A 27,731-nucleotide genomic window follows, 5' to 3' on the forward strand; every position below is an offset into this window, starting at 1 on the left:
TTTTTTCTGAACAAAAGATGCTCCAGATATAGACCGCTTGTACCTACATTCTTCCAAGAGGCCCAAAGCAGAATTCAAAAGCCCCACAATTCTGACACCCCTGTGCTGTGGGTCCCATCAACTAAAAGATGCCATCTATCCGGACCCAGGAAGCGAGGTCCTGCCCTCGGGAACAGCGTCCCTCCCAGATTCGTGTCGCTGCCATTCCGATGATGTTCCCCAACCCCGGCTGTTCTTCCAGGTCTTGGGTAGGACACACCGGTCGGGTGTATTCTTTGCAGCACACGGGGTTTGTTTTGTCCGGACACACTTGGCGTCGTCTGTTGTGGCTTTGCTTCCTTTTCAAAGGCAAGCCACCCATATCGGCCTTGAAAGGTATTCGGATCGATACATCCGCGTTAATAAGGCAATCGGACTCAGGCGCTGCGTTCACCCCACGCGCCGAGCCCGAGCCTGCCGCCTACCCCGGCGCGAGGCTCGGCTAACCGGGCGGGGAGCCCTTCCTTGACTTTGCCGAAGACCTGCGCCCACCCAGAAAACCGATTAGCCGACTGACCCGGCGCTGCTGCAGTGAGAGAAACGGGGCGAAAAGCGCGGAAGACGGGAACGAAGCCGCGACGAGAAGACCGCGGGGCTGGGCGAGGCGCGTCCGCGGCGGGCGCAGCCGGAGCGGCCCCGGGAGCGCGGCGCTCGCCCGCTCGCTCGCTCGCGGAAGGTTGCGGGGGCGAGGCCAGCTCTGCCTCCGCCCGGCGCCGCCGCCGCTTTCTCCTCCCGTGCCCGGCCTCCTTTCCGGCCTCGCCGATAGGCCCGAGCGCCGCCGCGCCCGGCCCTCCTCCCCACCTGGCAGCCAGCTGCGGCGCAGGGATGGCGGCCTCGGCCTGGGCGCTGGCGAGCGAGGGGCGACGCCAGCTCCGGCGGGCGCTGCACAGCCAGTGAGTGCCGCGGGGAGGGGAGGGGAGGGGAGGGGAGGGGAGGGGAGGCGGGCAGGGCGCCGCTGTGCCCCGGCGCGGAGGAGTCCTCCGCGCCCGTGCCCAGCGGGCAACCCGCGGCGCCTTGCGAGGCGGCGGCGCGCGCCTTTCCCAGCGCAGCGCGCGCCCCCGGACTCTGGTTGGCCGCCCTTCGGGGGAGCCCGGGCGGGCTGCGGGGAGGCAGGAGGTCGGGCCCTTCTGGCTGGTGGTTCTGAATTACGGGCAGACCCCGCTGTCCCCCTCCTGGGGGCGGAGGAAGGTTTCTGGAATTCGGGGTCGCCCTTCGTAGCTGCTGCTGGAGATCAACCTGCGCGTGCCGAAGCTTTCACAAGACCCCACGAGCAACCCGCAGACCCGGTGGCAGTTGCTGGTGGGGAGCACTGCTGCTGGCAAGGGGTGATTTGTGTGCTGTTGCCCCTGCCATATGGCACAAGTTGCCTCCCCCATATTGTGAAGCATTGCTGTGGTCTGAGGGTGGCTGCGTCAGGCCTGGGGAATTGTGTTCGCACAAGACACTAAATTACAAACTGCACTCTCCCTTGAAGCAGGCTTGACTGCCTCCCAGGTTGGATCCAGGTTGTTTCCTTGTCAGCAGTATGGAATCAATTTGCGAGAGCTGCTTCTGGGATATTGTTTTACTTCCCTGCCTAGTTTACAGCTGTCACATCTCCGGATGGTCTCCCATCCAAGCTGTCACCCTGCTTAGCTGTCCCAAGGTCAGCCAAGGTCAATTTTTTAGTGTACAGTAGACCCCCTATGGCAAGCTCCGCCCCTATGGTTTACTAATGGGCCCCGATATTATTTGAGCTCAAAAATTGTGTTTATTGAGAAAACTCTGGTTTAATTAGCCATGGGTAAGCATACTGTGCAACCACAATTGATGGTTAGAGTGGCTGGCAAGGGGTGGGCCGCACTGCTCTTCTTCGTGTGGAGTCTCTGAATGTTTCTGGAATAGCTTATGTCTGGTAAATGTTTGTAAATCATTCATTCGGTAGTTTTTGGAGTTTTGATGGGCTAACATAAGAATAACTGTCTTCTGTCTAATCAAGGCCCTTTTTGGCCCAGCTTTTTCACACAGGGGCCTACCAGATACCTCTGGGGGACTCATAGTAGGAGGTGGAGACATGCCCCCCTCCCACATTATTCCCCTCTAACTAGGATTGGATGCATGCTGTTCCCCCCAAACCCATAGGTAACATGGAGTCTTCAAGATTAATTGGGCTTGATAGGCCTCTCTTCCATGAATTTATCCTAGTCTCTTTTTCAAGCCGTCCAGGTTAGTGGTCATCACCAGCTCTTTAGCTGTGAGTTAGCAGCTTTAATTATATGGGGATCTTTGAACCCACTAGGTAGGAAGAGAGAATTTTGTAACCAGCTTAGACGACACCCCAAACTGGTCCATGTATTTTGGAATGTTTGTTAGGATCTGCTCCTTTCTTCATCTCGGTCTGTTTGCTTTTTTCTTGCTTCTTCTAGACCTGTGTTTTAAGATGCGTGGACTTTCAACTCCCAGAATTCCCCAGCCAGCATGCTGGCTGGGGAATTCTGGGAGTTGCAGTCTACAAATCTTAAATTTGCCAAGGTTGAAAAATACAGTATCTCTCTTAAGATTCTGTGACCAGAACACAATCTTGTTTGGTTTAAGGCAGTGTTGTCCAAACTTGGCCACTTTAAGATGAGTGGACTTCAACTCCCAGAATTCCCCAGCCAGCCATGCTGGCTGGGGAATTCTGGGAGTTGAAGTCCACTCATCTTAAAGTGGCCAAGTTTGGACAACACTGGTTTAAGGAGTTGCTGCCAGATGCTGTGTCTGAATCTGTGTCTCTGAATCGTATTTCTGCCTTTGAATCTGCCTTCACAATCTGAAGCTTGATTGCTATTATGGAATAACCAGGTTTCCCCTCCCCCCCAACTGAATTTCTGCCTTGACAGCCTTATCCATCATTTTATTTCTGCTTAAGAACATGCCACTCTGTTAAATTCCTGCGCTGATTCTTTTCTGTTTTCCTCTCACAGAAAATGGCTTTGGGCATCCAGTGCCAGAGAATATGCATCGGTAACAGGTAAATTGTTTGGATTATTTTCTTCATAGAAAAGTTTCTAGACTTTTTATGCTAACATTTATATAATACCTAGAAACTAAAGTTTGAGTCTTTGAACGGCAATAATGCATGCATAGTTTTACTGTAAAAGAATGGTATTACTGAATTATATATTGGTAAAGGCACATAATGTTGTTGTTATAGAACTAAGGTGATCCAATAAATTTAACAGGATTAGGAAAAGAAGAATTTCCCTATAGAAATTCTGGCTGGGGAATTCTGGGAGTTGAAGTCCACGGATCTTGAAGTTGCTGAGGTTGAGAAACACTACTCTGTTTGCTGGTGGCTGCAGAGCTTCCAAAACAGATGTCTCCTCCATTCTCCTCCCGTCTCCTCCCATACCTGTGTCAAGGTTTCAGCTTTACTGACCCCTCAGCGTGCTGACACTGGGGAGAAGGCTCATATGGGAAGGGAAGAAGGCAGCACACGGGCCTGCAATTTTGCTAAGTAGCCTGCTCTTCCACAGGTGGATCTCACTGAATCAGCCTGGTTGCAATGCTCCACGTGGCTTCCTTCTTTGGAGCAACTCGTTTGGCTGGTGATGGAGAGAGGCACAGAATTATGGGAGGGAGGGGTTGGAAAGGGACCTTGGAGATCAACTATCCAATGCCCTGCCCGCCACAGAAACCCACTACTACAGCAGGCCCAACTGCAAGCAAAAGTATCCATGTGTGCCACGCAACTCACGTTGGCGTCTCCTCGTGGCTCTTTCATAATCTTTGTGTGATGGGCCTCTTAATAGCACTGTGAGACATAAGCACTATGTCAGCCTTGCAAGGTAGTCCAGACCAGAAACCAAAAGCATGAGTACTAACGCTACCTTTATTGTAAGGTTACAGTTACAGAATCTTGCAGGTCTGAAAGCACATCTCCCCACATCGCCTTTATAGTCCAAGAAAGTAGGGAGGGTCCCTTCTGAGAGGTTTGCCATGGGCCTATTCCTTCTGCGGGCTCAGCTGCCTCTTATCTGATGGTTGCCTAGTCTGTGGCTCTTCCTCCTGTCTCCCAAGGTCATTCCCACAGACCACTACGTGTCGCTTGCAGGTCTCTTGCAGAGATGAGAGCTGCCAACATCTGTGGGCTGGCTTTCATCCAGCTTTGCAACCCCAGCAAAAATGGTCTATCCAACCTGCAGAATCTCTCATCAACTACATATCTGTCATTAATTTTCTTAGTCTTTCATCACAGATACAGTAGTCAAATCAATAGTCTTTTGGATTTGTTTTCATTCCTTTGCCACGTGTAATAGAACTGAAACAATCGTATCTTTCTAAGCAGATGTTCACCAAACAATCTCATTTCTCATACTTCATTTATTTATTATTAAATTTGTATGCCTCCCAACTCTTGGGTCTTTGAAAGGACCAATCACTGTATTTCCTCATGTCTCTTCCATTCATCCATGCTATCTATCAAAACTAATTTTTCCCCTGGATCATAATCATTCAGACTATTGCACAGGGTTTCCCAAAACTCATACTTGCTTCTTCCGTTTATTCCCATTCACTGAAGTGTAACATGTCACTATCTATGCATTTTTACATTCACATTCATACATTACATTTATTTATTTATATCTCAAATTTGTCACTGCCCATTTTGTTAGAAAATGTCTCTGGGTGGTTGACAGGAAAGATAAATATTAATTAAAAATACCATGTAACAATTAGTTCTAAATAAACAGTATCTTCCAAGATAATTGATGGTAGCTAAAAATTATTAGGCTAGGAGAACATCTCTGGGGGAGATGGGCGGCATATAAATTTAATAATAAATTAATTAATTAAAACTCTTCTTGCCCCATGCAAGCTGGCAGAACCAGGTCTTCAGTTTTTTCCAGAAAGCCGGGAGGGAACGGGCCCACCACGCTTCTGGGGGGGGGGGGGGATATTCCAGAGGGTGGGGGCAATGCAGAGAAGGCTCTCCTCCTGGGCCCCCCCAGCAGATATTCTCTTGCTGACGGGGTCCGTAACATGCCCTCTGTGCCTGATTGGGTGGGAAGGGACAATGTGATGGGGATGAGGCAGTCCCTCAGCTAACCTGGACCCATGCCATGTTCCCACAGCAAAGGTGTTACATGTGCCATCTTTGAGGCACCCAAGATTGTCCGCGTGGCCACATTTTGAACCAGCTGTAGCTTCCAGATACTCTTCAAGGGTAGCCCTATGCAGAGTGCATTGTGATAGTCTAACCGAGAGATGACCAGGGTATCAGTGACTGACAAGAGAGCCTCTTGATCCAGGAAAGGGCATAACTGGCACACCATGCAAAGTTAAGCAAAGGCTCTCTTGGCCATGACTGCCGCCTGCTCTTTGAGCAGGAGTCGTGACTCCAGGAGGACCCCCAGATTACCCACTGGGTTAATCACATTCATTAATTTACATTACATTCATACATTCCATTCATTTTGTATTCACGCAACAATCCAGATTTCACCAGTTCATACTTTCCAATATATGTTTAATACTTTTATTCAAAATTAAACCATCATCCTCACTTCTCTGCATGCCTTCATCAACTCCACCCCATGAAATCTGAACACCTGCAGTTATATCTTTCCCTTTTCTTTTAGTTTCAAAGACCTACAGCTTTATCTGTTTTTCTGTTATTAATTTTCTTTATTAATTCATGTTTTTTACCATGAATAAACACCAGTCTTCCAAATATCCTGTTTGTCTCCTGATGGGCTCACAGATAATGACCTCTGCTGCCCATCATGGGTTTGATCATCTGAGGCTTTTCACTTAACACTTTCTTAGTAAGATAGAAAGAACCTCATAGTACCTTTTAAACCTAGCACATATTATTAAAAGGCATATGTTTTCATAAGCTGCAGCTCATGAGAACTTACGCCTTTTAATAAAATGTGCTAGGCTAAAAAGATGCTGGCTGGGGAATTCTGGGAGTTGCAGTCCACACATCTTCAAGCTGCCAAGGTTAAGAAAGACTGGACTAATTTATGAAACGAGTGTGGTGCTTCAGTCAAAAACTCTAAGCGGCTTTCAACTAGTACAGTGAAACTTGCATAATAAAGTAATAACCAGTAATCACCCAACCAATAAATCAGTTAGATGTCTCCAAAAAATAGTAACCATTAACACAATGATTCTTTGCTGCCTTTGAGTCATTATTGACTCTTGATGACTGCCTGGACAAGGCCCTGCAGTTTTCTTGGCAACGTTTTCAGAAGTGGTTTGCCCTGGCCTCCTCCCTAGGGCTGACAGAGAGGGACTGGCCCAAGGTCACCCAGCTGGCTTCATGCCTAAGGTGGGACTAGAACCCACGGAGACCCAGTTTCTAGCCTGGTGCCTTTAATCACTACACCAAGCCAACTCTCATAATTTCTTTAATCCATTTCTGCCTTACCCACCCCAAGTAAATGCCTTCTCTTCATGCCGTCCATCCATTCTCCAGTCTGGTACCCTTTAAGTTGTTGTCATGGCCCTTTGAGTCAACCCTGACTCCTGGTGACCATGTAGACCAATCCATCCAGTTTTCTAGACATCATTTTCGAAAATGGTTTGCCCTTGCCTCCTTCCTAGGGCAGAGAGAGAGGGACTGGCCCAAAGTCACCAACTGGCTTTGTCCCTAACTCATAGACTCCCAGTCCGTAGGCCAGTGCTTTAACCACTACACCAAACTGGCTCTCAGCGCAATGACATTGAAGTCATAAAAATAATAATAATAACATTATGCTGGCATTCTGCTCTGTGAGTTATTAGTGGTGGAATATTGGCATAATTATTTTCAGACCTAATTTTTCTTGACATGTTTTTATTTGAAAAACCAGGTCAAAGCAATATCGAGAAAGTCCTCGTGGCAAACCGAGGAGAGATTGCTTGCAGGGTGATGCGGACTGCCCGGAAGATGGGGGTGAAGTCGGTGGCAGTTTACAGCGAGGCTGATCGGAATTCAATGCACGTAGCCATGGTAAAGCCCATCAGTTGACACTCCTAGAGGCTGATCGTAAAGCAGTTGTGGAGCCAAATAATTTTGAACAAATACTAATCACATTCAGTGGTATTGTGGTTGGCTTAGATTTAGCAGAATATGTAAACCTAGCCACGGTGGTTTGTACAGTGTTTAGATGACAACCAAGCCAGGCTTAAAAATAGTCATGGCTTAGCTTAATGAACTAAATCAGGATTTTAGCCAAGTCCTATCTACTCTAGCAGTTTTATACTACAAGGTCTTTAGTCTGGATTATTCTAGCAATAAGGTTGGTAATTTTTCTTTTTTTACTTAAGATGCAAACATTTCAGCACAGAACCTCATCCTAGCTAAGTGTGTCCTGTGTCGTGGAGTGAAATATATTTTCCTCATGGGACAGGTTTTTTTTTTTTAATTAATGCAACAGTTTCCTTGTTTAAGCTTCCTGATTTTGTAAATGAAAATTATGGAACACCTAAACAGAAAGAACTAGAAAAAGATTGTGTTAGTTAATCTACAGGCTAATGCAGTGTTTTTCAACCTTGGCAACTTTAAGATGTGTGGACTTCAGCGCCCAGAATTTTGGAGTTGAAGTCCACACATCTTAAAGTTGCCATGGGTGAAAAACACTGGGCTAATGTTTAATCACATCTCAGGTCCAAATAAAGCACCGTGTGTGTAATCAGCATTCAAATGTTAATGCTAAACTTCATTCCTATGCCCAGGGGTGTCTTTAGGGGGTGGTCAAGAAAGTCAAGATGGTGGCCGTGAGTGAGCATTGGAAGCCCTGCCCCCCCTTTTTTTACCAGTGTTGCAACACACATTATAAAGGGGTGGGGCTTCAATAGCATGGTTGCAGCTGCCATCTCGATTTTTATTAAACTTGGTGGAACTACTTTCTAACTAATGCAGCTCGACCCCTCTGCTGCCTGAGGTTGTACTTCAGAGATGCATCAAAATATTGTAGAAAATTTAATCTGAAATGTAACCCAATAATAAAACGACGGCATTTTCTTGCAGGCAGATGAAGCTTATTGGATTGGCCCAGCACCATCTCAGCAGAGCTACCTCTCCATGGAAAAAATAATGCAAGTGGCCAAAAAGTCCGCAGCACAGGTACAGATTCTGCCTCGTATCAGCTCTAATTTTTACTTAAAATTGGGTTACTGTAGCATAACACAGATTCTGTGTGTAGGTGACTAAGATCACATATTGCAGGCTTTGGTATTCTGATTGGAGCAGTTTAGCTTTAATCAGCTATTCTGGTATTTTAAATAGTCTCATTTCCTATAAAGTTGTATAAATATTCTCCTAAAGACTCAGCTCTCTCTGTGGTTAAACTCTGCCCTCATATGCCAGCTACTTGTAGAGGTTCAGCCATTCTAACAATATGTCACTATGCTATTATTTCACAGGTCTTTTAAGTGCAACAGGGAGATAGTGCCTGGATGGCTTTGCAGATCACTCTCATAGCAATTGCTCTGATTTTTTTGCTGGTCACGTACAGCGAACAACAGTGTTAATTGCAAGGTGGGGGGTATGGGCACTGACTAATCTTTGCATTCTCCTTTTGGTCAGCTGAAGAGAGCACTGATTGGTTCACAGTGTTCTGAGGTCAGTGGCAATGGAAAAGATTCAATCTGCTTTTGAGAGTTTGGGGATCAGAAACAGCAGTGTGGAAGTTTCTGTATTTTGGAGGTCTGATGCAGCTTCTGCAGACCCCTAGAGCAACTCAGCAGAAGCATCACAAAGCCTTGGAGCCTCTCACAATATGCCCTTGATATTTCCTATTTTAGGCTATCCATCCAGGCTATGGCTTCCTGTCCGAAAACACAGAGTTTGCTGAACTCTGTAACCAAGAAGGGATCATTTTCATAGGTCCTCCTTCATCTGCTATCAGAGATATGGGCATTAAGAGGTATTCTGTGTTATTACATGGCTAAATTTATTATGAAGAGGTTGTTTGTTGGAATTGCTAGGTTGTTTTTTGTATCTGACTTGGGCTGCCCTCTCTTACATATGCAGTGAATTAACCTGTGATCCTTTAATGTGTCTGAGAATTACACTCTCAGAAGAAATAGTCTCAGCATAGAGTGCACAAATGGAATAGAACCTTCAGTCTAATTTCATGTGACCCTTTATCTAATTTAATGGAGGTGGAGGAACCCAGACATGTGAATCAGAGGAGAAAAGGGAAGGAATCTAGATGTAATCATGGCTGATCAATCATGTGCCATCAGGGTTGACTCTTAGTGAACACTTAGATAGATTTTCTCCATGATCAGTGATGGTAGGAGAGGGTAAGTTCTTTACAGTATCTGCAAAGGTTGAGGTGGGATTCCAGAATGGGATAGATGGAGTGGTATGAAAATAGAGGTCCAGGGATGCAGTGGGAGAATGAAAGAGGGACAGGGAGAGAGAGAGAGACCACTTTTAGCTCTAGTCTCACCATCCCACTATGCAGACTTGCTGACTTAGAGAGTATCCCAAGAGAACACAGCCCTTAACTAGAAAAGATATCCACTCAAACACAAGATTGGCATCATATTGGATAGACCGATGTGTAAATTTCCCAGTTTTTGAATTTATCCCTTGTAAAACCCAGAGAGGGGGAATTAAAGCGCAGCCACAATTTTTCTTTGGGGAAATGCCTTCCATGTAGCAAAATACACTAAAACCTGGATCAGAAAAATCTCATGTTAATTGGATAGTGTATTTTTTCTTTTTTATTGCACTTAAAAAAAAAACATAGAAAACGCTATATAAAAAAAATTTAAAAGACAATATCCACTCATTTAATTCGTTTTTAAGTTATAATACCAAAACAGACAAGACATCCAAAAAACCTGCTGAGAATTAACAGGCTAAATTGGTATAAATCATCTAAATTGATCACATATAGAGTTAATAGCAATATATCAAATTATGCAGTAGCATTTGTCTAATCTTGTAAAATACTATGAAATCTATGCCCAAGGGAAACATGTTGCGTTTTTTAATTAGGAGAAAAAAACAGCCTTGTCAAAAATGTACATGTTACATGTTTCTTGAATTGATGATATACTATGTGGATGCATTGTAGGAAAACTAGAACTCTTGGCCTAAACATGGAACATGGGTTTCTTTCTAAAAAAGGAAATTGTATCAATTGAAAGAGAGGTGGATTGTGGGAGTGGAAGGCTTTCTTGCAGAGGTCCTTCTGTCACGGACACTGAAAATGAAAGAATGTTCTTTGAAGCACTTCCAAGGCCATCATGTCTGCGGCTGGAGTTCCTGTGGTGGAAGGTTATCATGGGGAAGATCAATCTGACGGGTGCTTGGAAGAGCAAGCCAGGAGGATCGGCTACCCAGTTATGATCAAAGCTGTTCGTGGAGGTGGAGGAAAGGTAGCGTCAGTTCGATGGCATCTCTTCAATTAGTTCACCATTTGTTGCACCATAAAGATCTGCTTAGGATGTAATTTGGAAAGAAGCCGATCAAGTGGTGGTTGTGATTGTGGTTTTGGCCGCTGCAGGGGGTGGTTGTTGATGGAGTTTTGCATTGGGGATTTTACTTTGTAAGCTATCTGGAGTCATTGTGTGTGAGTTGGGCGGCCATATAAATTAATTAGATAAATAAATAATTTCCCATCACTGGGCTAGTGCAGCAGTTAGTCTGTGCACTCATCGTACGTTCATACCCTAGCTAGATTCACTCACCACAGTAAACCATGGTTAAATAAGTAAATTTGTTGAATAAGCCACAGTTGGATAGGCAATCACAACATGTAATTTATTTGGTTAACATGATGCTAATCCAAAACTGATTTATGGGTTCCTGTTGCGTGTGAACCTAGTGTGGATTTTTATGAAGCAGCACACCCATCTACAGCAGGGAAGTATCAGTAAGCTTGGGGGAACAAAGTTGTAGACTGCAAAGTTGCATTGCTGTGTGTCACCTGTTTTTTATTTTTATTTGTGTTGCCATCGGATCTTTAATAAGTTCAGAATGCAAAAGATTATTTGATTTTACACAGTCTTATCTCAGGTACCCTCTGATAATGTTACATAACTTTTAATAGGGTTTTTATAAAGGTACCACATCAATCCTTTTTTTATAGCTACCAGGAATATATAACTTATGCATGTATTCTCCATGATATATTTGGAAATCACAAATTTAAGCTAGTAATTGTGCAAATGAGGTGCCTCTATTATCAATTAATATAATAGAAAATATTTCTTACTGCTTTTTTCAAAGTAATGTATTTACTTCTTTTGCTAACAGTTTTATCACTTATTTCTCCTAGGGAATGAGAATAGCATTTACTGAAAAAGAATTTCGGGAGCAATTGGAATCAGCTCGAAGAGAAGCAAAGAAGTCCTTCAACGATGATGCCATGTTGATAGAGAAGTTTGTGGACAATCCAAGGTAACACAATAATTTGTTGAGTGTCCCTTTATAACCCCCTTTAGTAGCTCCACTACTTTAAGGCAGGAAGTACACTGTAGAGGAGCACAAAATGGCCTTGAAGAAAATATGCAGCAACAGTTTATAAAACATAAGCTTATGTCAGCCTTACAAGGTAGACCAGACAGGAAACACGACCAGATGAGCTAATTCTACTTTATTGTAAGGTTGCTTTAACAGAATCTTGCAAGTCTGAAAGTACTTCTCTCCCCCATCCCCTTTATAGCCCAAAAACTAGGGAGGGTCTCTTCTGAGCTCTTGCCCCGCCTACATTCTTGCTGTAGACTAAGCTGCCTGATATCTGACTGTTCCTTTGGTTGCGTCTCATTGTCCTGTCTCCCAAGGTCATTCCCAGATACCATTACAGCTTACCCCTGTAAAACAGGAAAGCATGAGAAAGAAACTCAAGATTGCCTGCCTTGATTTTCTTTTGTGTAAGAGGGAGGGAAAAGGAAATGCCATTGGGCTTTCAAGATTCCATTATTATAGCCAATATTCATAAAATAGAGTTCTAGCTTCTTTTTGTGCCTATTTCCTGATCTGGCTTTCCTTGAAGGGCTGACATACACAGAAATCATGAAGTGAGCCATAAAACAAATGAAGACAGTTGGAAAAAAAATGAAAAAATTGTCCCCCAGCCTTTCATCCAAAAAGTAAACAAACTGGAAAATCCCAGTCCTGCCACATTTGAGGCATGGATTCCTCCCCTTCTCCCATAATATATCTACTGCTGTATTAAATACAGATCAGAGAAGTGAATATACTTCATTTCTAGATCTAAAAAAATTAAAGTACACGCCCTCAAGTATCTGATTGATTTTGCTAATCATGTTAAAGATTCAAAAAATACCATTTGGGATTAAGAGTGTTTCGTTTCAAAAATAAGCATTGGTAGACAGTATTATAGCCTGCGCTTAACAATTTTAAAATATGAAACAGGCATGTAGAAGTTCAAGTATTTGGAGACCAGCATGGCAATGCAGTCTATTTGTTTGAAAGAGACTGTAGTGTACAGAGAAGACATCAAAAAATTATTGAGGAAGCTCCAGGGGTAAGTGGACAGCTTTTGAAAGATAATTCAAATAGCCATGTTTCTTCTGTTTACTGTGTTAGTATAATTTTTGTTTTTATGCTTGCTGTTAAGGCAGTCTCAGTATACTATTTTTGCAGAGAACAATATCTTCTTCAAGGTCCCAAAACTCCCAAAGCACATTAACATGGAATTCTTTTCTACCACATTGAACAGAGTGCAACTTCCTTACAATGTGATATAGATATAGCTATCCTTCCTTTCTTCTAAGCATAGAAGGAATGTTTTTTCCTAGAAAGTTCTTTTTAGTTTTGTTTTCTGTCTCATATGTTCCTAAAATGCATTTAAATGCTTGTGATGTCTCAGCAGCTTGGATAGGGCTATGATGCCCATTAATTGCAACCCCCTTTGTATTTTGAACGTTTTGCATATGTTAAGTTTTCTGTCAATATATTTCAGTTAAAAGAATTTAGTATTTCTCTTTCCAGAATGTTGGGTTTGATGAAGTTGGGTGTAAATGGACATATAAGCCAAGAATTGTGTTTAAGAAATAAGGAAGAACTTTTATATCAGTTTTCCAATGTGAATCATAATTGCAGTCAGCAAAAATGCAAGGGCGTCCTGCTGCATCAGGTGAACATAACATTATTGCTGTCATTGTTAGCCAGGAATTCAGCCAGATGTGAGAAGAAAACTTGGAGAGGCAGCTGTTAGAGCAGCTAAAGCTGTGAACTACGTTGGAGCAGGTATTTGCAAGCTCAACTTGTTTTAGTGCTAAATTCTGGGAAAGATATTTATCCTTGTTATCCTTTCCAACTCAACTGGAGGTTGGAAAGAAATTATGTAAAGGGACTTGGGACTCTTCCTATCCATCAGTAGGTTAACTCCCTGACAACTGAACAGGAGAGGACCATATTGGGTATGGGGGGAAGAGAAGCCAGCAAAAGAAAGCTGAAGTTAAAAAGTGAGCCAGTTTTGGCTGGGGGCTACCAAGAAAAAAACATTTCAGGAGAAATTTCCCCAATGCATCCCCAGCAGGAGAAATGGCCCATGCCTCAGAATGCTGTCCGGTGATCCATTCTAAGCCTCCACCCACCGCCTCCTGGTCATGTGACCCTGAGTGGACCTACTATTAAGAGTTGGAGAGAATTCTAAAAGTCGGTCTCTCTAGGTTTCTCCTACCTCGTTTGCATTTTGGAGAATTCAGATCAAAATCTGTTGCAACAAACCACAACAGAGCCTAATAGTTTTAAAGGCTTCTTTTGAAAGAGAGGCATGTTAATTACCTGAATACTTTTGCTTTCTGAAGGATTTTCCCATTTATACATATATATATATATATAAATAATTTTTAAACTATGATTTTGATTTATGATGCTGGCCTTAGTTCGTGAATCTCAGGGACAATAAAGCTATACTGGGATTGGATTTATTTGTGGTTTTACTATTCTGACCTCTGAATGTTACGCTTTCCTTAAATATTTTAGGAACTGTGGAATTTATAATGGACAGTGCACATAATTTCTATTTTATGGAAATGAATACCAGGCTGCAAGTGGAGCACCCGGTTACTGAGATGATCACAGGGACTGACTTGGTGGAATGGCAACTGAAGGTAAGAAATAAGAGCAAGAGTGTCTAGCGGATTCTCAAGAAGCAAGATTGTTCTTTCACCTGGGGCAATTCATTATATTCTTTTTGTCTAAATCAGTGTTGTCCAAACTTGGCCACTTTAAGATGAGTGGACTTCAACTCCCAGAATTCCCCAGCCAGCATGGGGAAGTTGAAGTCCACTGGGAGTTGAAGTCCACTCATCTTAAAGTGGCCAAGTTTGGACAACACTGGTCTAAATGTTCAGGGAAGAAGATATGGAATTATTTTTTTCTTCTTAGGCTTGGGCAGAAGGTGGCACTGTGCATATTCATACTCCCCCATGTATGCACATACCGTCACACATGCATCCTTATGGAGATCAAGGATGGAAAGATTAACTGGTCTGCAATATCACTGGGGCACCGGGTGGGGAAAGCTTTGGGGGGCAGAATTCCACCCGTGGTCTTGAGAGGGTTCAGTTTTCCAATTGGAGGAGCAAGAATTGGGACAGAACAAGAGGATTTGGAAACGTTTAATGATTAGAGATTATCTGCAAGAGTTAGTTCAGGGAAGGAACTCGGCATCATGTGCTACCTGAGGGGCAGAAAATGTATTTCTAAGAGCAGGATTTTTTTCAGATTATTTTGCAAACATTTGAGTGATTGCTCTGTATTCAAAAAGCCATGTGGTTCTGTTTTATTTAAACCGTTAGCTGGACAGTTGATGTAACACTGGAGATTTTTTTGATGTGTACTATCAAACCTATCTTGAGATGAGTCTCTTGGTCTCTTAGACACACAGTACTCGATCTGAAATGAGTACTGGGGCAAAAGGTATTTCTCTTCCTACTAAAATCTATTAGAGGCTGAAACAGGCTAGAAGACTCATAAAAGATACACAATTAACTTAAAATCATTGATGCATTTCTACATCGAGCTGGAGAAGAACCGCTTAATAGGTCTATCTGAACCATTCATAGAAGGGAGAACTGGTTGAGCCCTGCCTTTCTATATTTCTCTAGCTCTCTTATAGCTCCAGTGACTTCAAAGTTACGTCCCTTTCTATGTTTTTTTCTCTTCTAATGTTTAATTAATGGTGCATATTTTATGCTTGAAAAATATTTTTGGCAGATAACTTGAGACAATTCCATCTGCTCCCCAAATCATAAAACACTCTTCTGTTAAACATGTAAGTATATTTTCCGGAGATAGATTTCCATAAAGTAGTTCTCTTAAGCTCTGGGATATTTGTTCAGAGTTGTCTTTAACTTTTTGGAGTTCTACCTATTTAACAAGAAGTCTGGGACTCAAACATTCCTCATTATATAGTCCTTCCAGCTTTGAGTTCCTCTGGAAATGCTGTCTTTTAATGGTAGACAGAGTTAGAGGAAACAATTTAGTGCAGGTTTCTTTCTACCAAACTAGCTTCTTCCCAAGTTTTTCATATCCTTGGCCTGTCACCAAATACTTTTTCTTGAAGTTTTCTTTCATTCAAATTTACTAATATTCTAATCCAAATTTTGCAGGTTGCAGTTCCTTGATCTTGTATTAACTAAACTCTCGCGGAAGTTCCCCTCTTTATTTACCATATTATTTGTGATTTGATTATCATTACTGTCCCGAGAAAATGAACAATGCTGTTCTATACAGGTTGCTGCAGGAGAGAAGATTCCTCTGGCTCAGGAAGAGATTGTACCCAAGGGACATGCATTTGAAGCCAGGATCTATGCTGAAGATCCCGACAATAACTTCATGCCAGGGGCTGGACCCTTACTGCATTTGTCCACACCACCTGCTGACAGCTGCACCAGGATAGAAACTGGGGTAAGACAAGGTAAAATGAAACCCTGTCACTTGGACTGTCAGAAAATGTATTCTGGTTTTAAAGGTCCTGCTGATGATTTCCGTTGCTGGAACATGTGTCAGATGACCCACAGCGTTGGTTTCCCACTACTTGTACCAAATCAGGATCTCTCTTCTTTAAATGTCAAGGTTAAGCTTTATGGGCATCCTTGCCATCAGCTCTAATAGTATCTCTTACATGACTTTGATTTCAAAATGTTCTGCAGTTTTTAAGTAGAACCTCAGTAGTGTACTTCTGTGAGGTATGCATCGGAGCATCATTGTTAACCTAGAATGAATCTTTCTAGTGTCAACCTTACAGTTGATATTGTAAATCTAGAATAGAATCTATACTTTCAAGCTGCAGGACATTCATACTGAATTGTGGGTAGCTTGCTATGAAAGCGTGGCTTAGTTTATTGCAAATGTCCTAAACGGAGACAACTTGAGAAATGAACTGGCTCCATCTTCAGGTATTTATTCTGGCAAATCGTTCTTCCGTATGTTTCTCTTTCAGGGGATGAGGTTTCTATACACTACGATCCGATGATTGCTAAATTAGTTGTTTGGGCAGAGGACCGCCAAGCTGCTTTAAGGAAATTAAGATACTGCCTTCGACAATATAATGTAAGTGTAAAACTCTGTTAGGTTTTAAAGTGGCAAATCTGATAAAGCATTTTCCAGATTTCCCCTGGCTAAGGCTATCAGGCATGTAGGGGCTATAACTCCCAGAATTATCAGCCAAGATAATTGGTAATGAGGCCCAGCATTACGTTGGAAAACAGCGAATTGGGGAAGGCTGGTGTATGTAGTATTATTTTGTGGTTGAGTCTTTGGGCATTAGCAAGTAGGTGTGTGTGTGAGTGTGTGTTTGTATTTGTGCCTTTGAGTCAGTTTTGACTGCCTGGACTAGTCCCTGCAGTTTTCTTGGCACAGTTTTTCAGAAGTGGTTTGCCATTGCCTCCTCCTTCCTAGGGCTGAGAGAGAGTGTCTGGCCCAAAGTCACCCAGCTGGTTTTGTGCCTAAGGCAGGACTAGAACTCACGGTCTCCTGGTTTCCAGCCTGTTGCCTCAACCACTACACAAAACTGGCTCTCCAGATGTAGTTTCACAAAATCTCACCACTGCAATAGGAGACAGCCAGGAATTGGGTTGGGGGAAACCATCCTGAGACATTGTTAATTGATTGGCCAGAGACTCAAGTCATGCCCTGTAGGAATGTGAAGCCGTATCTGGTTCTGTCGTTTGATTAGTGTGGTCTCCTTTCTCCCCTCTCCCATCTTTGCAATCCCAAAATTTGGTCCTGTTTTCCCCTGCCACTCAGTGCTGAGCACCCCTTCTGAATATCCATCCTTGAGAGATTTCCCAAAGAAATATGGAAGACTTTGGAATATAGCAGCAGACTTTGGCATTGAGATTTACCCCATTCATTTTAACATTCCAAAAGTTGCTTAAGACCAAACTTTTCTGCAGATTGGAGATTAATTAACTGTCACCATCTTAGCCTATTTTCATTTTCAAATTAATTCCTTTATTTTGCTTTTGAACCTTGCTGGTAGACTTCTATCTCTTTGTTATTATTATTATGGTATATTTTATGTAACTATTGCTTGCTTAATTTTTTTTTTTTTTACTGTGGATATTTTAATTGTTTGGTTGTGTACATGTGTGGTTATAAACTGCCATGAGGCTTTATCGATTTGACAGTACGCAAGTTGAATCAATGAATTAATCAATCTTTCAGTCTTGGACTGCTGCAGATTTATTCGTTTGAAGGAAGGATCAGAGGGTGCCTGTTGATTTGCCTTTCTCGGGGGCGTCTCTTCTTCACTTGACAGATTGTAGGGCTGAGTACCAATGTGGATTTCTTACTGAATCTCTCGGCCCATCCGGAGTTTGAGGCTGGGAATGTTCATACTAATTTTATCCCTCAACACTACGAAGAGCTCTTTCCACCAAAACGGGCAATTTCAAAAGTGACTTTGTGCCAGGCAGCTCTTGGGCTCATTCTGAAAGAGAATGTCATGACAGATACCTTTAGACTCCAGTCAGAAGGTAAGAAAGCTGCAGCTTTTCCTCTTTTGTTAGTGAAGAAGATGCTTTATATATTACTTGCATACAATGTTCATCAGTGCTTTTCAACCTTGGCAACTTTAAGATGTGTGGACTTCAACTCCCAGAATTCCCCAGCCAGCCATGCTGGCTGGGGAATTCTGAGAGTTGAAGTCCACACATCTTAAAGCTGCCAAGGTTGAAAAACACTGATATATGTTAATAAGTGCAGGAATTTATGTGCATCCTTTTTTTTTTAACCACTTTTCATTTGATGATCCTGGGGTAGCTGCAAAATGTAATAAAACACACAGCCTTATCAGAATACCATCAAAATACAGTGGTTATGATCAAGAGCTAGAATTTCCTAGTTTAATAACAGTGGGAAGCAAAAAAAAATTTTTTTGTCTGGTGTGGGAAAGAACAGGTCGAGCGTTTTTCATTGGCTCTAGGAGTTTGGATTGGGCTCAGAAGCCAGTATGTCCCCAGTGTGGTTCTTTTGGAATTGGAAGAATATAACTTCCAATTCATTTGCCAATTAACAGTCTTTGTCACTGCAGGTAATCCTCATTTAGTGACTGTTCACAGTTATGACCACGATGAAAAAGTAACTGCAACCAATCCTTGCATTTATGAGCTTTGAGGTCTATAAAGCAAAAGAATGCTGAAGTAAGATCATAAGCACAGCTGTGGTTTCACTTAGTGACTGCTTTGCTTAATAACCGAGTTGCTGGTCCCAGTTGTGGCCGCTAAATGAGGACTACCTGTATTTACTTGTCCGCTGACTTACTGGAAATCAGTGTCTGTTTTACAAGCATTTGGATCTGATTCATTAATAGTAGTTGTTCTGATCCAGTGTTGATTCTTATAGATAGGGACTTTGAGCATTTTACATAAAAGACCTTTCAGTTTGTTTGCCTGGAAAACTCCAGTCTGAACGCTTACACACAAATATGCATCTGAGTTGAGAATTTCCTGTGTGCGAAGTCTATAAGCATGCAGCGTTATACAAAGTAATGGATCAAACTGCAAGCAATTGGGTTTCAGTATTGCTAGTATTATCTAATTCAGCTCATATATATATTAAATACATATCTTTTTCTGTACATATTGAATATTCTAGATAAGTTCTCTCCATTTGCATCCAGCAGTGGCAGGAGAATAAATATCCCCTACGTTAGAAACCTGACTCTTCTAGATAATGAAAAAAGTAAGTGGCTGAACTGTAAATAAATAACTAAAAATAAAAAGTATTTTAATTGCATTTTTGTGCAGCTGAGAAGAGATATAAAGAGTGCAGTTGGATTGGATTTAGTGTAGCATATTGCGTGAACCTATCCGGTCAAACCCTTACATCAGAGTTTCTCAACTTCAGCAACTTTAACATGAGTGGACTTCAACTCCCAGAATTCCCCAGCCAGCATGCTGAGGAATTGAAGTCCACCCATCTTAAAGTTGCTGAGGTTGAGAAACACTGCCTTACATTGATCATAACGAATATGAACGATCCCATTGATTTTAGTAGAACGTTTCTAGGCTTACAGTTCTCTGAGCAATGGAGTCTTCTCAACACATGCTAACTACTCAGAGAAGAGCTCTTGGAAATAAACAAGACATCAATTCCATGTGTCACAGCCAGATACAAAAACTACTCGGTCTCATTGAAGTTTAGTTTGCATGTTGGGCCAACCCAGCATCTCCTTTACAGGATGCAAATGAATGCTGAGGTAGGCAGTGGGAAAAGGTGCTGGTGAAGACTGCTTTTGCCAGCCTTTAGCTCACCTGTAATCCCAAATCCAACCCATTATTTTTAAATGCGCATTGAAATGGTTCCAGAATATATTTGGCATGAAGCTTGATTGTATACGTGTCATTTTTTACTTTCTTTCAAGCTTCCTGTCACCCCTGTTTGTGTCTGAATTCTTGCTCTTCATGCAGCTTAATTTTCTTGGTGGTTAAGGAAACCAGGTCTGTGACTCTTGCAGGATTATGTACGATTAACTGTGCCCTAGATATAACGCTGAAGGCTTCCATTCTATATTAGATAGAGGAGACAGGGATTTTGGTGGAAAAAATAGACAGGTAAAGCAAAACAGTTCAGAAAAAACCCTGCTGAGAAGGTCCATCTGTAAGAGAGACTTAGTTGTGGCTCAAATTATTTTTGTTTTTATTGGTGGAAAAGACACGGAAGGTTTCCTGCACCAGATGTGCAAACATGTCTTGCCCTTTTGCATCTGGGAAACAGGTGATTTGAGCTTTTGCATCCTTTCAAAATCCGTTTCACCAAAAGAAATTCTGCAGGAAGCCACACAGTATTTTGTGGTTTGGTTAAGATCAATATGCCCCCGTCTCCAAACTTTATGCAAAGTTACAGGTGGACTGGACTGATCAAGAGAAAGACAAATATTGCTTTCAGCAGAAGGCCACAAAGCTGATCATTGAGGATAAAAACCAACCAGCAAAATAGGAGTGACAGTGGGGAGAGAGGTTGAACGAGACTCAGTTTTACTGCTGATGTGTCAGGTTAACTATATGCTTAGTGTTGGATTTATAATGTTCCCTATCCTTTGAATTAATTTAAATCTTTATTTTTACAACAGATGTGAATATTGCTATACAGTACAATCACGATGGATCTTATGACATGCAGGTAAACTTCTTCATCCTAATATGTTCAACAACTTCAGGTTCTTTCTGTGGGGGCTCTTGTAAAAAAAATGTAATAGCACACATTTATTGGGTCCAGTCTCATTTCTAGACAGAATTAATAGGGAAAAAACAGTTGAGTGACTGTGAAATAATGTTGCTATTTTGTGCTATTTTATTGAGTATCATTATTGAGTAGTGTTATTAATGTTAATTACCCAAATTGCTTGCAGAGAAAGTGGGGACACAGGGAAAGAAGTGCTGTTTTGCTTTCCATGTTTTTTCCTCTTTCCCAGAAGAGATGTTCAGAATTTATTCTAATTTTTCCTTTAGCTCTGCCCTGTCTGCAAACCTTTTAAGCATTTCAGTTGCCCATTTCTTTTGAGCAAAATATGCTGGCTTCCAATGAAAGTTGTATGAAGGGAGAAAAATGTCTTCCTTGTTGAGTTGTAAAGTTTAGCTTCTTTAAAAAAAAAAAGCATTGTCTTTGTTTCTCAGAGATCATTTCATACAGATTTGTGGGAAGGGGACTCTTCTGAAGTGCGTTAGAAGATTTGTGAAATAGTTTGAAGAGATGGATATGTTTATAATGCAGAACATTGATTGACTAGATTGGAACTGCCAAGGAACATTAAAAAATAATTTGAATAGGATTTGCTTATAATATAAGCTATTTTTGATATTTCCTTGAGTTTCAGAAAAAAGGGGAAGAGAAGACAAGACTTGAGAAGCTTCTGATATCTAAGAACCACAGATTTTAGCTGTTCTTTTTTTCTTTTTAGTTTTTTTCCTCTAAAATATTCCGTTGGAAAGCAGTATGTTTTTTCTTGTCTGAGATTGATTTTCCTCAGGAATGGTACCTAAGCCCTTGTAAATGTATTTCAGATAGAGGATCAATTTTTCCACGTTTCTGGTTGCCTTTCAAGGGATGATGACATAGAATATATAAGATGTTCAGTGAACGGAGTTGTTCATCAATCCAAACTCATAGTTCTGGACAGCGCCATTTACCTCTTCTCATCGGTAATATTTTCAACTTTATTTGTGTGGGGAATAAAATTAACAGAAAACTAACTTAAAAAAAAAAAAGCAGTTTTCACTTCTAATGTATTATTTCTCTAAATATCAAGGATAGGGAATCTCTGGCCTGGGTGGGACTAGTACGCAGGTCCTTTTTGTAATTCCTAAAGCTGCCTAAAATCTCAACTCCAAACTTTAATGGCAAACCACTGAAAATTAAATTTTCTCTACTTCTTGATTTTGTTTTCTCTAGGAAAGTCATGAGCAGATTGGCCTTCCGGTGCCAAAATATTTAACTAGTATGACTTCAGGAGGAGATCAGAGTGGGGCTGTGGCTCCCATGACAGGGACAGTGGACAAGGTAATTCTGAGTGCAAGAATTACAAAGCATTTGCTAAATTAAACTATAGGTATATTTCTTTTTTTTTTTAATTGGGTGTGAAAGACATTAAAATGATTCATAAAGGCTAGTATGTAGCACTTATTTCAGGCTGCTTACCACCTCTCATTTCATGACTTGGGCAGTTTTCAGATGTGTGGATTTTAATTCCCAGAGTTCCCCAGCCAGCATGGCTACTGCTGAGACTTCTGGGAGTTAAAGTCCACATATCTGTAAATGGCCCATATTGGGAAACACTGCATCAGATTGTGGTTTCTTTTGTCATTTGATTGCTTAGTGTGCCTCCACAACAGCTTAGAGGAGACACTAGGAACCTGTGGCCTGGGACAAGTGCTGAGATTTGTTATTCAGCTACATCTGGTTGAAAACAGTTCTTGCCCCATGTGCTTTTTGAGACAAAACTAATTTATTGTTGGACTCTATCCAGAACATCATAAACTACTTCTGATTCAGAGTTTTAGCTTCCAGAAAAACCACTGGACCACCCCTGGAATGGCTGGATTGGTTTGGTCTGGATGGAACCTTCAAAAGTTCTCCAGAAGGTTCCATTCCTGGAAGGATAGGTTTTGCCCATCCCTATTTCAGAGAGATTTCTGAAGTCTTTTCAAATGATTCTCAATCTGCTCTGCTCCTCTCTGGTTATCTGGCTATAATTCTGATTTTCAAAGCTCAGCCCCTCCCGTAAAACTGGAAACCTTCTGTGTGGGGTTCGTGGCATCCTTACAATCACAATACCATGTCCACCTGCATCTCTTTCTGAATCTCCACCTCATCCCATGCTGCAAATTCCTTGTGGAAAATGTCATCATAGGTCTAGGCTGAACCCTTTGTCCCCACCAAGCCCAGTTTGTGCACAGAGAGAGAGGAAGATTCTTCTTTTCAACATGAGGTATATTTCTAATACATAGTTCATCAACTGATCCAGAACTGGCACATCTCTGAAAACCCCAGGTTTCTTTTTGTATTCAGCTCTTCCTAGCATATTGAAGGGACTTAGAGACATCAAGGATTAATACCAAGAAAAACTCATTGCGGACTGTTTCTCAGACAGCAACCAGTGGCAAATTAAAATGCTTCCTCTCCCCCGGCATAGGGGTGTGCAACTTCCATCCCCTTGAGACCGAGCCCAGATAGGGCATGTTGATGGTCATGCTTCAGAAGTGGGTAGGGCCACTAACCACTACACATGCTCTAGTGGCTGGCTGTCAGAATCTCCTACCTATGGGGCTGCAAAAATCTGTTTTCAGGTACAGGTATTTGTAACAAGCTCTATCATACTTTTCTCCCTAGAACATATCCCTGTTTTTGAGAAATCAGCTTTGGTGACAATTTGCAGTTTATTTACCTGCAAGGTAGACGCTTCTGAATTTAAGCTGAGTTGACCCTGACCAACCCAAAAGGAAATTAAACATTAAGACTGTACATGTCACTACTAATATATTTTTGGTGAATGTAAGATAACTATCCCACTTTAAAGATAAACTGTTTGGGGAAAGAAATTGTTGTTCCTTTAAGTTTTTTTAAGTGTTTTTCCTTTAAGGCTCTAAAAACATGGTGTTGCCAACATATCTGATATCTGGGGACCTGATTATGGTTTGGAGCCTGTCAGGGCCATATTCATGACATTCACTTGCCTGCTTTTTCTGTTTCTAAGTTGTAATTTTTGTTTTTAATTGGGTTTTAAAGGGAGTTACTGTGTTTTACTGATTTTTGGATTTGTTTATTGGTTATGCTATAATTATGTGAGCTGCCCAGAGTCATAAATGTGACCTGGGCAGCTACACAAACTGAATGAAGGAATGAGGGAATAAAAATATATATTTGGGTTGACATTTTAATAGGCATTACCTTTAAAATGTCCTGCCAGAAAAAACAGCTCCAAAAATAAAAGCAGCAAGTTTCCGTTCTTCAGCTTTGCCCAGAGAATAATTTTGTTTTCTTTTGCTATCTGTAAGTCAATAGGAAGTGCTATCCTAGTGATGTTTGTACGGGAGGAATATTACACCCTACTCAGTTCTTCTTGCTTTTTAATTTACTAGGTGTTTGTGAAACCTGGAGATAAAGTTCAAGTTGGGGACGCGCTTGTGGTAATGACAGCTATGAAAATGGAGGTATCTTTATAAAAGTTGTTTTTGTACTTGCAGAGAAATCTCACGCTAAGTGCTTTCAAAATATAGTGCATCTGTCTCCATATGTTGGAGGAAAGTACCATTATCCCAAGCCAGCACAGTCAGTGGGAGGGAATTACATCAACTGTAGTCGAACACGAGGAAATTGCATTGGAAATCAAATCATGTAGTCTCAAAGCAAGTAGAGGATGAATTCTGTGGTGGGACTTCCAAAGTCAGGGCCTTCTTTGGCAGTGGAGTGAGAAGTCCTATAGATCAGTGTTTCTCAACCTCAGCAGCTTTAAGATGTGTGGAATTCTAGGAGTTGAAGTCCATGCGTCTTAAAGTTGCTGAGGTTGAGAAACAACTGGTACAAATGATGTTCCAGGGTGCATTACAATGGCAGAAGGGATTTTTTAATTTAAAATTGAAACCTTTCTTGAAATCTTCATGTTTTTACTAGAGCTCACAGTCATCAATTTAGGACATGGATGTTGTTGGGTTGGATCCTGAAGTCATTCCAAATCAGAGTTAAGATGTAGATATTGTGTGCGTTTTAAACCATTTGGCCTAAAGTATGCATCTAGTTTGTACGGCATTGTTTTCATTTGAAATCAGGACTGATATAGTATATCCTTTACTTGCAGCACACCATCCGGGCTCCAAAGGCAGGGATAATAAAGAAAGTTCTTTATCAGGAGGGTTCACAGGTCAACAGACATGCTCCACTCATTGAGTTAGAAGAGGAAGACTGATTCAGAATAATCCCCAGTGATTGGAGGTAATGCATTTTGCATCTCAATTGTTCCTTTTCCCATATCTCAAGAATCCATGCTTGCTTCTTATTTACTGAATAGATTATTGATAAGGTATTTTGTACTTTTTTTTTTTTATGCTCTTCTGATGTTTTCTCATCACAGTTTCAGGAAGAGCTGCCTCCAAATTTTTTGCTGCATGAGAATGAAAGAGAACTCCCAGGGCTGGTTCACCTATGCACAGCTGTCATTCGATGTTCCTCAGGGTTTAAAATTATCCTTTCTTATTGCTGGATTTCTTAGCAGTTGATGACTCTCCATGAAAGTAAAAATGCCCTGCACTGAAAAATATTGTAAATCTTCACCTGAGAGGCTGGTGGATACTGAGATGCATGTGTAGGTATTCCAAAGATGTTCCTCCAGTCTAAAAAATGCCTTTTTGAGAATTGGACTTGAAAAGTTTTTGATCACATTTTGATCACATTTTCATTTAGCCAGCAATGTAATCTGATGGTCCTGGACAAACTGAGTTCTCACTTCCCCATTGGCATAATAATAGCTTGACCAGGATGGTCAGTGTGGATGAAGAAATCTGGACTGCAAAGAACTAAGTGCGCTAAAGAACAGAAGGCAGTGAAGCAAGGCAACTTTCCAGAGTCAGTACTCATCTGAGTGATCGATGGTAGCCAGAAATATAGTAGAAAAAATACTGTATGAACACAAGTACCTTCTTCTCCATCTTTTTCACTGGCATGGGTTGTCTCTTTAGAAAGCAGCTGCAATGACATTTTATAGCTTCGAAGATCAGATTCAACTGCTGCATTATTTTAAAATATTTTGAGAGCTGTGGTTGGGAATGACAATTGTAATTTGTAACAGGGACAATTTGTTCTGATCTCTCTTTGTCCCAGGTTTGATTATCTGATTATGGAATTTCTAATACAAGATCTCCATGTTTTATACAATACATTTAAAAGGCTAACATGGTAATAATACAGCTCTGCAAGTATTTTTCCTATATTGTCATCTCTTAGTGCAATTTGCAGAATTCCTGAGCAGAAGTAAGGATTTGCATATGAGCTCCTACAACATTAGACTGGACACATACAGTGATTGTGGAAGCCATTTTTTCCAATAATTTCAGCAGTATGAACAAACAGCTGAACTTAAGTTTGAGAGCAATTCCCTGGGAAAAGATGAGTTTTGCATTTGAATATACAGGTAGTCCTCGCTTACTAACCATTTGTTCAGTGACTGAAGTTACGACGGTGCTGAAGGGGTGGTACGTATGACCAGTTCTCAAAGTTCTGGCTGTCTCAGCACCCCCGCAGTCATGTGCTTGTGTTTTGGGCGCTTGGCCACCAGCTTGCACTTACGACGGTTGTGGTGTCCTGCGGTCATGTGATTGCCATTTGTGACCTTCTCTGCTGGCTTCCCACAAGCAAAGCCAATGGAGAAGCTGGCAGAGAAGCTTGCAAGTTCCTCTGGTAAGTCCTTCCTTGGCCTTCCTGCACACCTTCCTTCAGCCTCCCTGTGCTCACACACCCACTCCCTCCCTCCCGTGGCCGCCACACCGCCACACCCCCCTCCACCAACTTGCACATGGCCTATACTGGGCCTCCCCCACCTCCCTGCAGCACCCCTGTGCTCCTTACCTGAGACTTCCATCACTTCCTACTTAATGATCAACGTGTCTTCGGGTTACAATGGCAACTGGGACTGCCTGCATTGCCGTCACTAAGAGATGCAGTTATGTAGCATTGTGCTTTACGACTGCATTGCTTAGCGACAGAAATCCCGGTCCTAAATGCTGTTGTAACCCGAGGACTACCTGTACGTCTGATGTTAATTAAGCTGCCCTTTTTGCATTAGAATTTTCTTCTTTGAAGCAGCCAATGCTTGTTTAGTGACTCCCTCAGACAGCAGCCACTCACAGTTACAACTGTGATGAAAAGGTAACTTTGCAACCAATGCTCGCATTTACGACCTTCACAGCGTCTCTCTCAGTGACATGTTTGCTATTATAGTCAGTCAGTATGGTATTGTATTGACCTGTGCCTGACCCAGTCCCCCCCCTGCCCTTGCAGAATGGAGAGATTGCCTGAAGAAGCTATCGCTTCCTGAATTGTTTTTCTTTGCAGTGCTGCGCATCCCTAAAAAGCACAAACCACAATTTAACAAGCTCAGCTCTGTGACCTTAATTAGTTGATTGGAACCCTCCAGCCAGCTTGTGCTGCTGTCTGATACTGACCAGACCCTAATCAGTTTCATACAAAAGGCTTGCTTTTGTCTCCTAAGCTGTCTAGGCAAACGACTGGTGCTAGTGCATTCCTTTCAATGTGTGTTCTCCATTGTGTGCCTACTTACTTTCTTATAATTCTTTCCTCTCCAATGAATGTGAATGCAAACATTAATTCTCTTCTTGCTACTGATTCCAGCATCAGGGGTGAGCATTCCAAAGGGCAGGGGAGTGGGGAAAAGGGGCCCAAAGATTTGCCCTTTTACCCAGCTTCCTCGTGAGATGAGTTCTGGAAACCTTTTCTGCCGTTTGGGCTCACCTGGCTCTTTGGGGTCATATCCACAGTCATGTGATTTTCACTTAGTGATCACTTCACTAAGTCATCGGAACCAGTTGCAGTCACTAAATGAGGACTACCTGTATACGCATCATACTGTACTGAACATATACTTGCTCAGTAAGGAACTGTCCACCAACAGGGAACAGTGTTGATCATTGTGAAATAGGTGGAAAAAAATAGCTGGTTCTACAAGGGACCGTTGATTCCAAACTCACAGACTAAAAGAAAAGATGTTAATAAAAGTGGTCATCTTATTTTA

General features: G+C 41.9%; 1 protein-coding gene across 1 annotated transcript; it reads left to right on the plus strand.

Moving 5' to 3' along the window:
• The first annotated feature begins 739 nt into the window (after nucleotides 1-739).
• Nucleotides 740-27,731, plus strand: MCCC1 (methylcrotonyl-CoA carboxylase subunit 1). The gene is made up of 20 exons (XM_088132598.1): nucleotides 740-932; nucleotides 2,985-3,031; nucleotides 6,861-7,000; nucleotides 8,021-8,116; nucleotides 8,797-8,918; nucleotides 10,239-10,386; nucleotides 11,289-11,410; nucleotides 12,389-12,500; nucleotides 13,144-13,225; nucleotides 13,967-14,094; nucleotides 15,722-15,905; nucleotides 16,431-16,540; nucleotides 17,751-17,967; nucleotides 19,088-19,174; nucleotides 20,565-20,614; nucleotides 21,496-21,633; nucleotides 21,884-21,991; nucleotides 24,070-24,141; nucleotides 24,786-24,919; nucleotides 25,059-27,731. Exons 1-19 carry the CDS (start codon nucleotides 865-867, stop codon nucleotides 24,891-24,893), a joined length of 2,139 nt encoding a protein of 712 aa, XP_087988724.1. The 5' UTR covers nucleotides 740-864; the 3' UTR covers nucleotides 24,894-24,919; nucleotides 25,059-27,731.

The sequence above is a fragment of the Python bivittatus genome, unplaced genomic scaffold (assembly GCF_059951505.1).
Source record: "Python bivittatus isolate LINGU-HERP-01145 unplaced genomic scaffold, Pbiv_v1 ctg000980_np1212, whole genome shotgun sequence".
Taxonomy (NCBI): domain Eukaryota; kingdom Metazoa; phylum Chordata; class Lepidosauria; order Squamata; family Pythonidae; genus Python; species Python bivittatus.

Excerpts from the sequence above, each read along its gene's own strand:
- MCCC1 (XM_088132598.1), top strand. The coding sequence starts at position 865 with ATGGCGGCCTCGGCCTGGGCGCTGGCGAGCGAGGGGCGACGCCAGCTC. Across the intron at positions 19,175-20,564 it reads TCTTCTAGATAATGAAAAAA|ATGTGAATATTGCTATACAG; the intron begins GTAAGTGGCTGA and ends TTTTTACAACAG. Across the intron at positions 24,142-24,785 it reads TGACAGCTATGAAAATGGAG|CACACCATCCGGGCTCCAAA; the intron begins GTATCTTTATAA and ends CTTTACTTGCAG.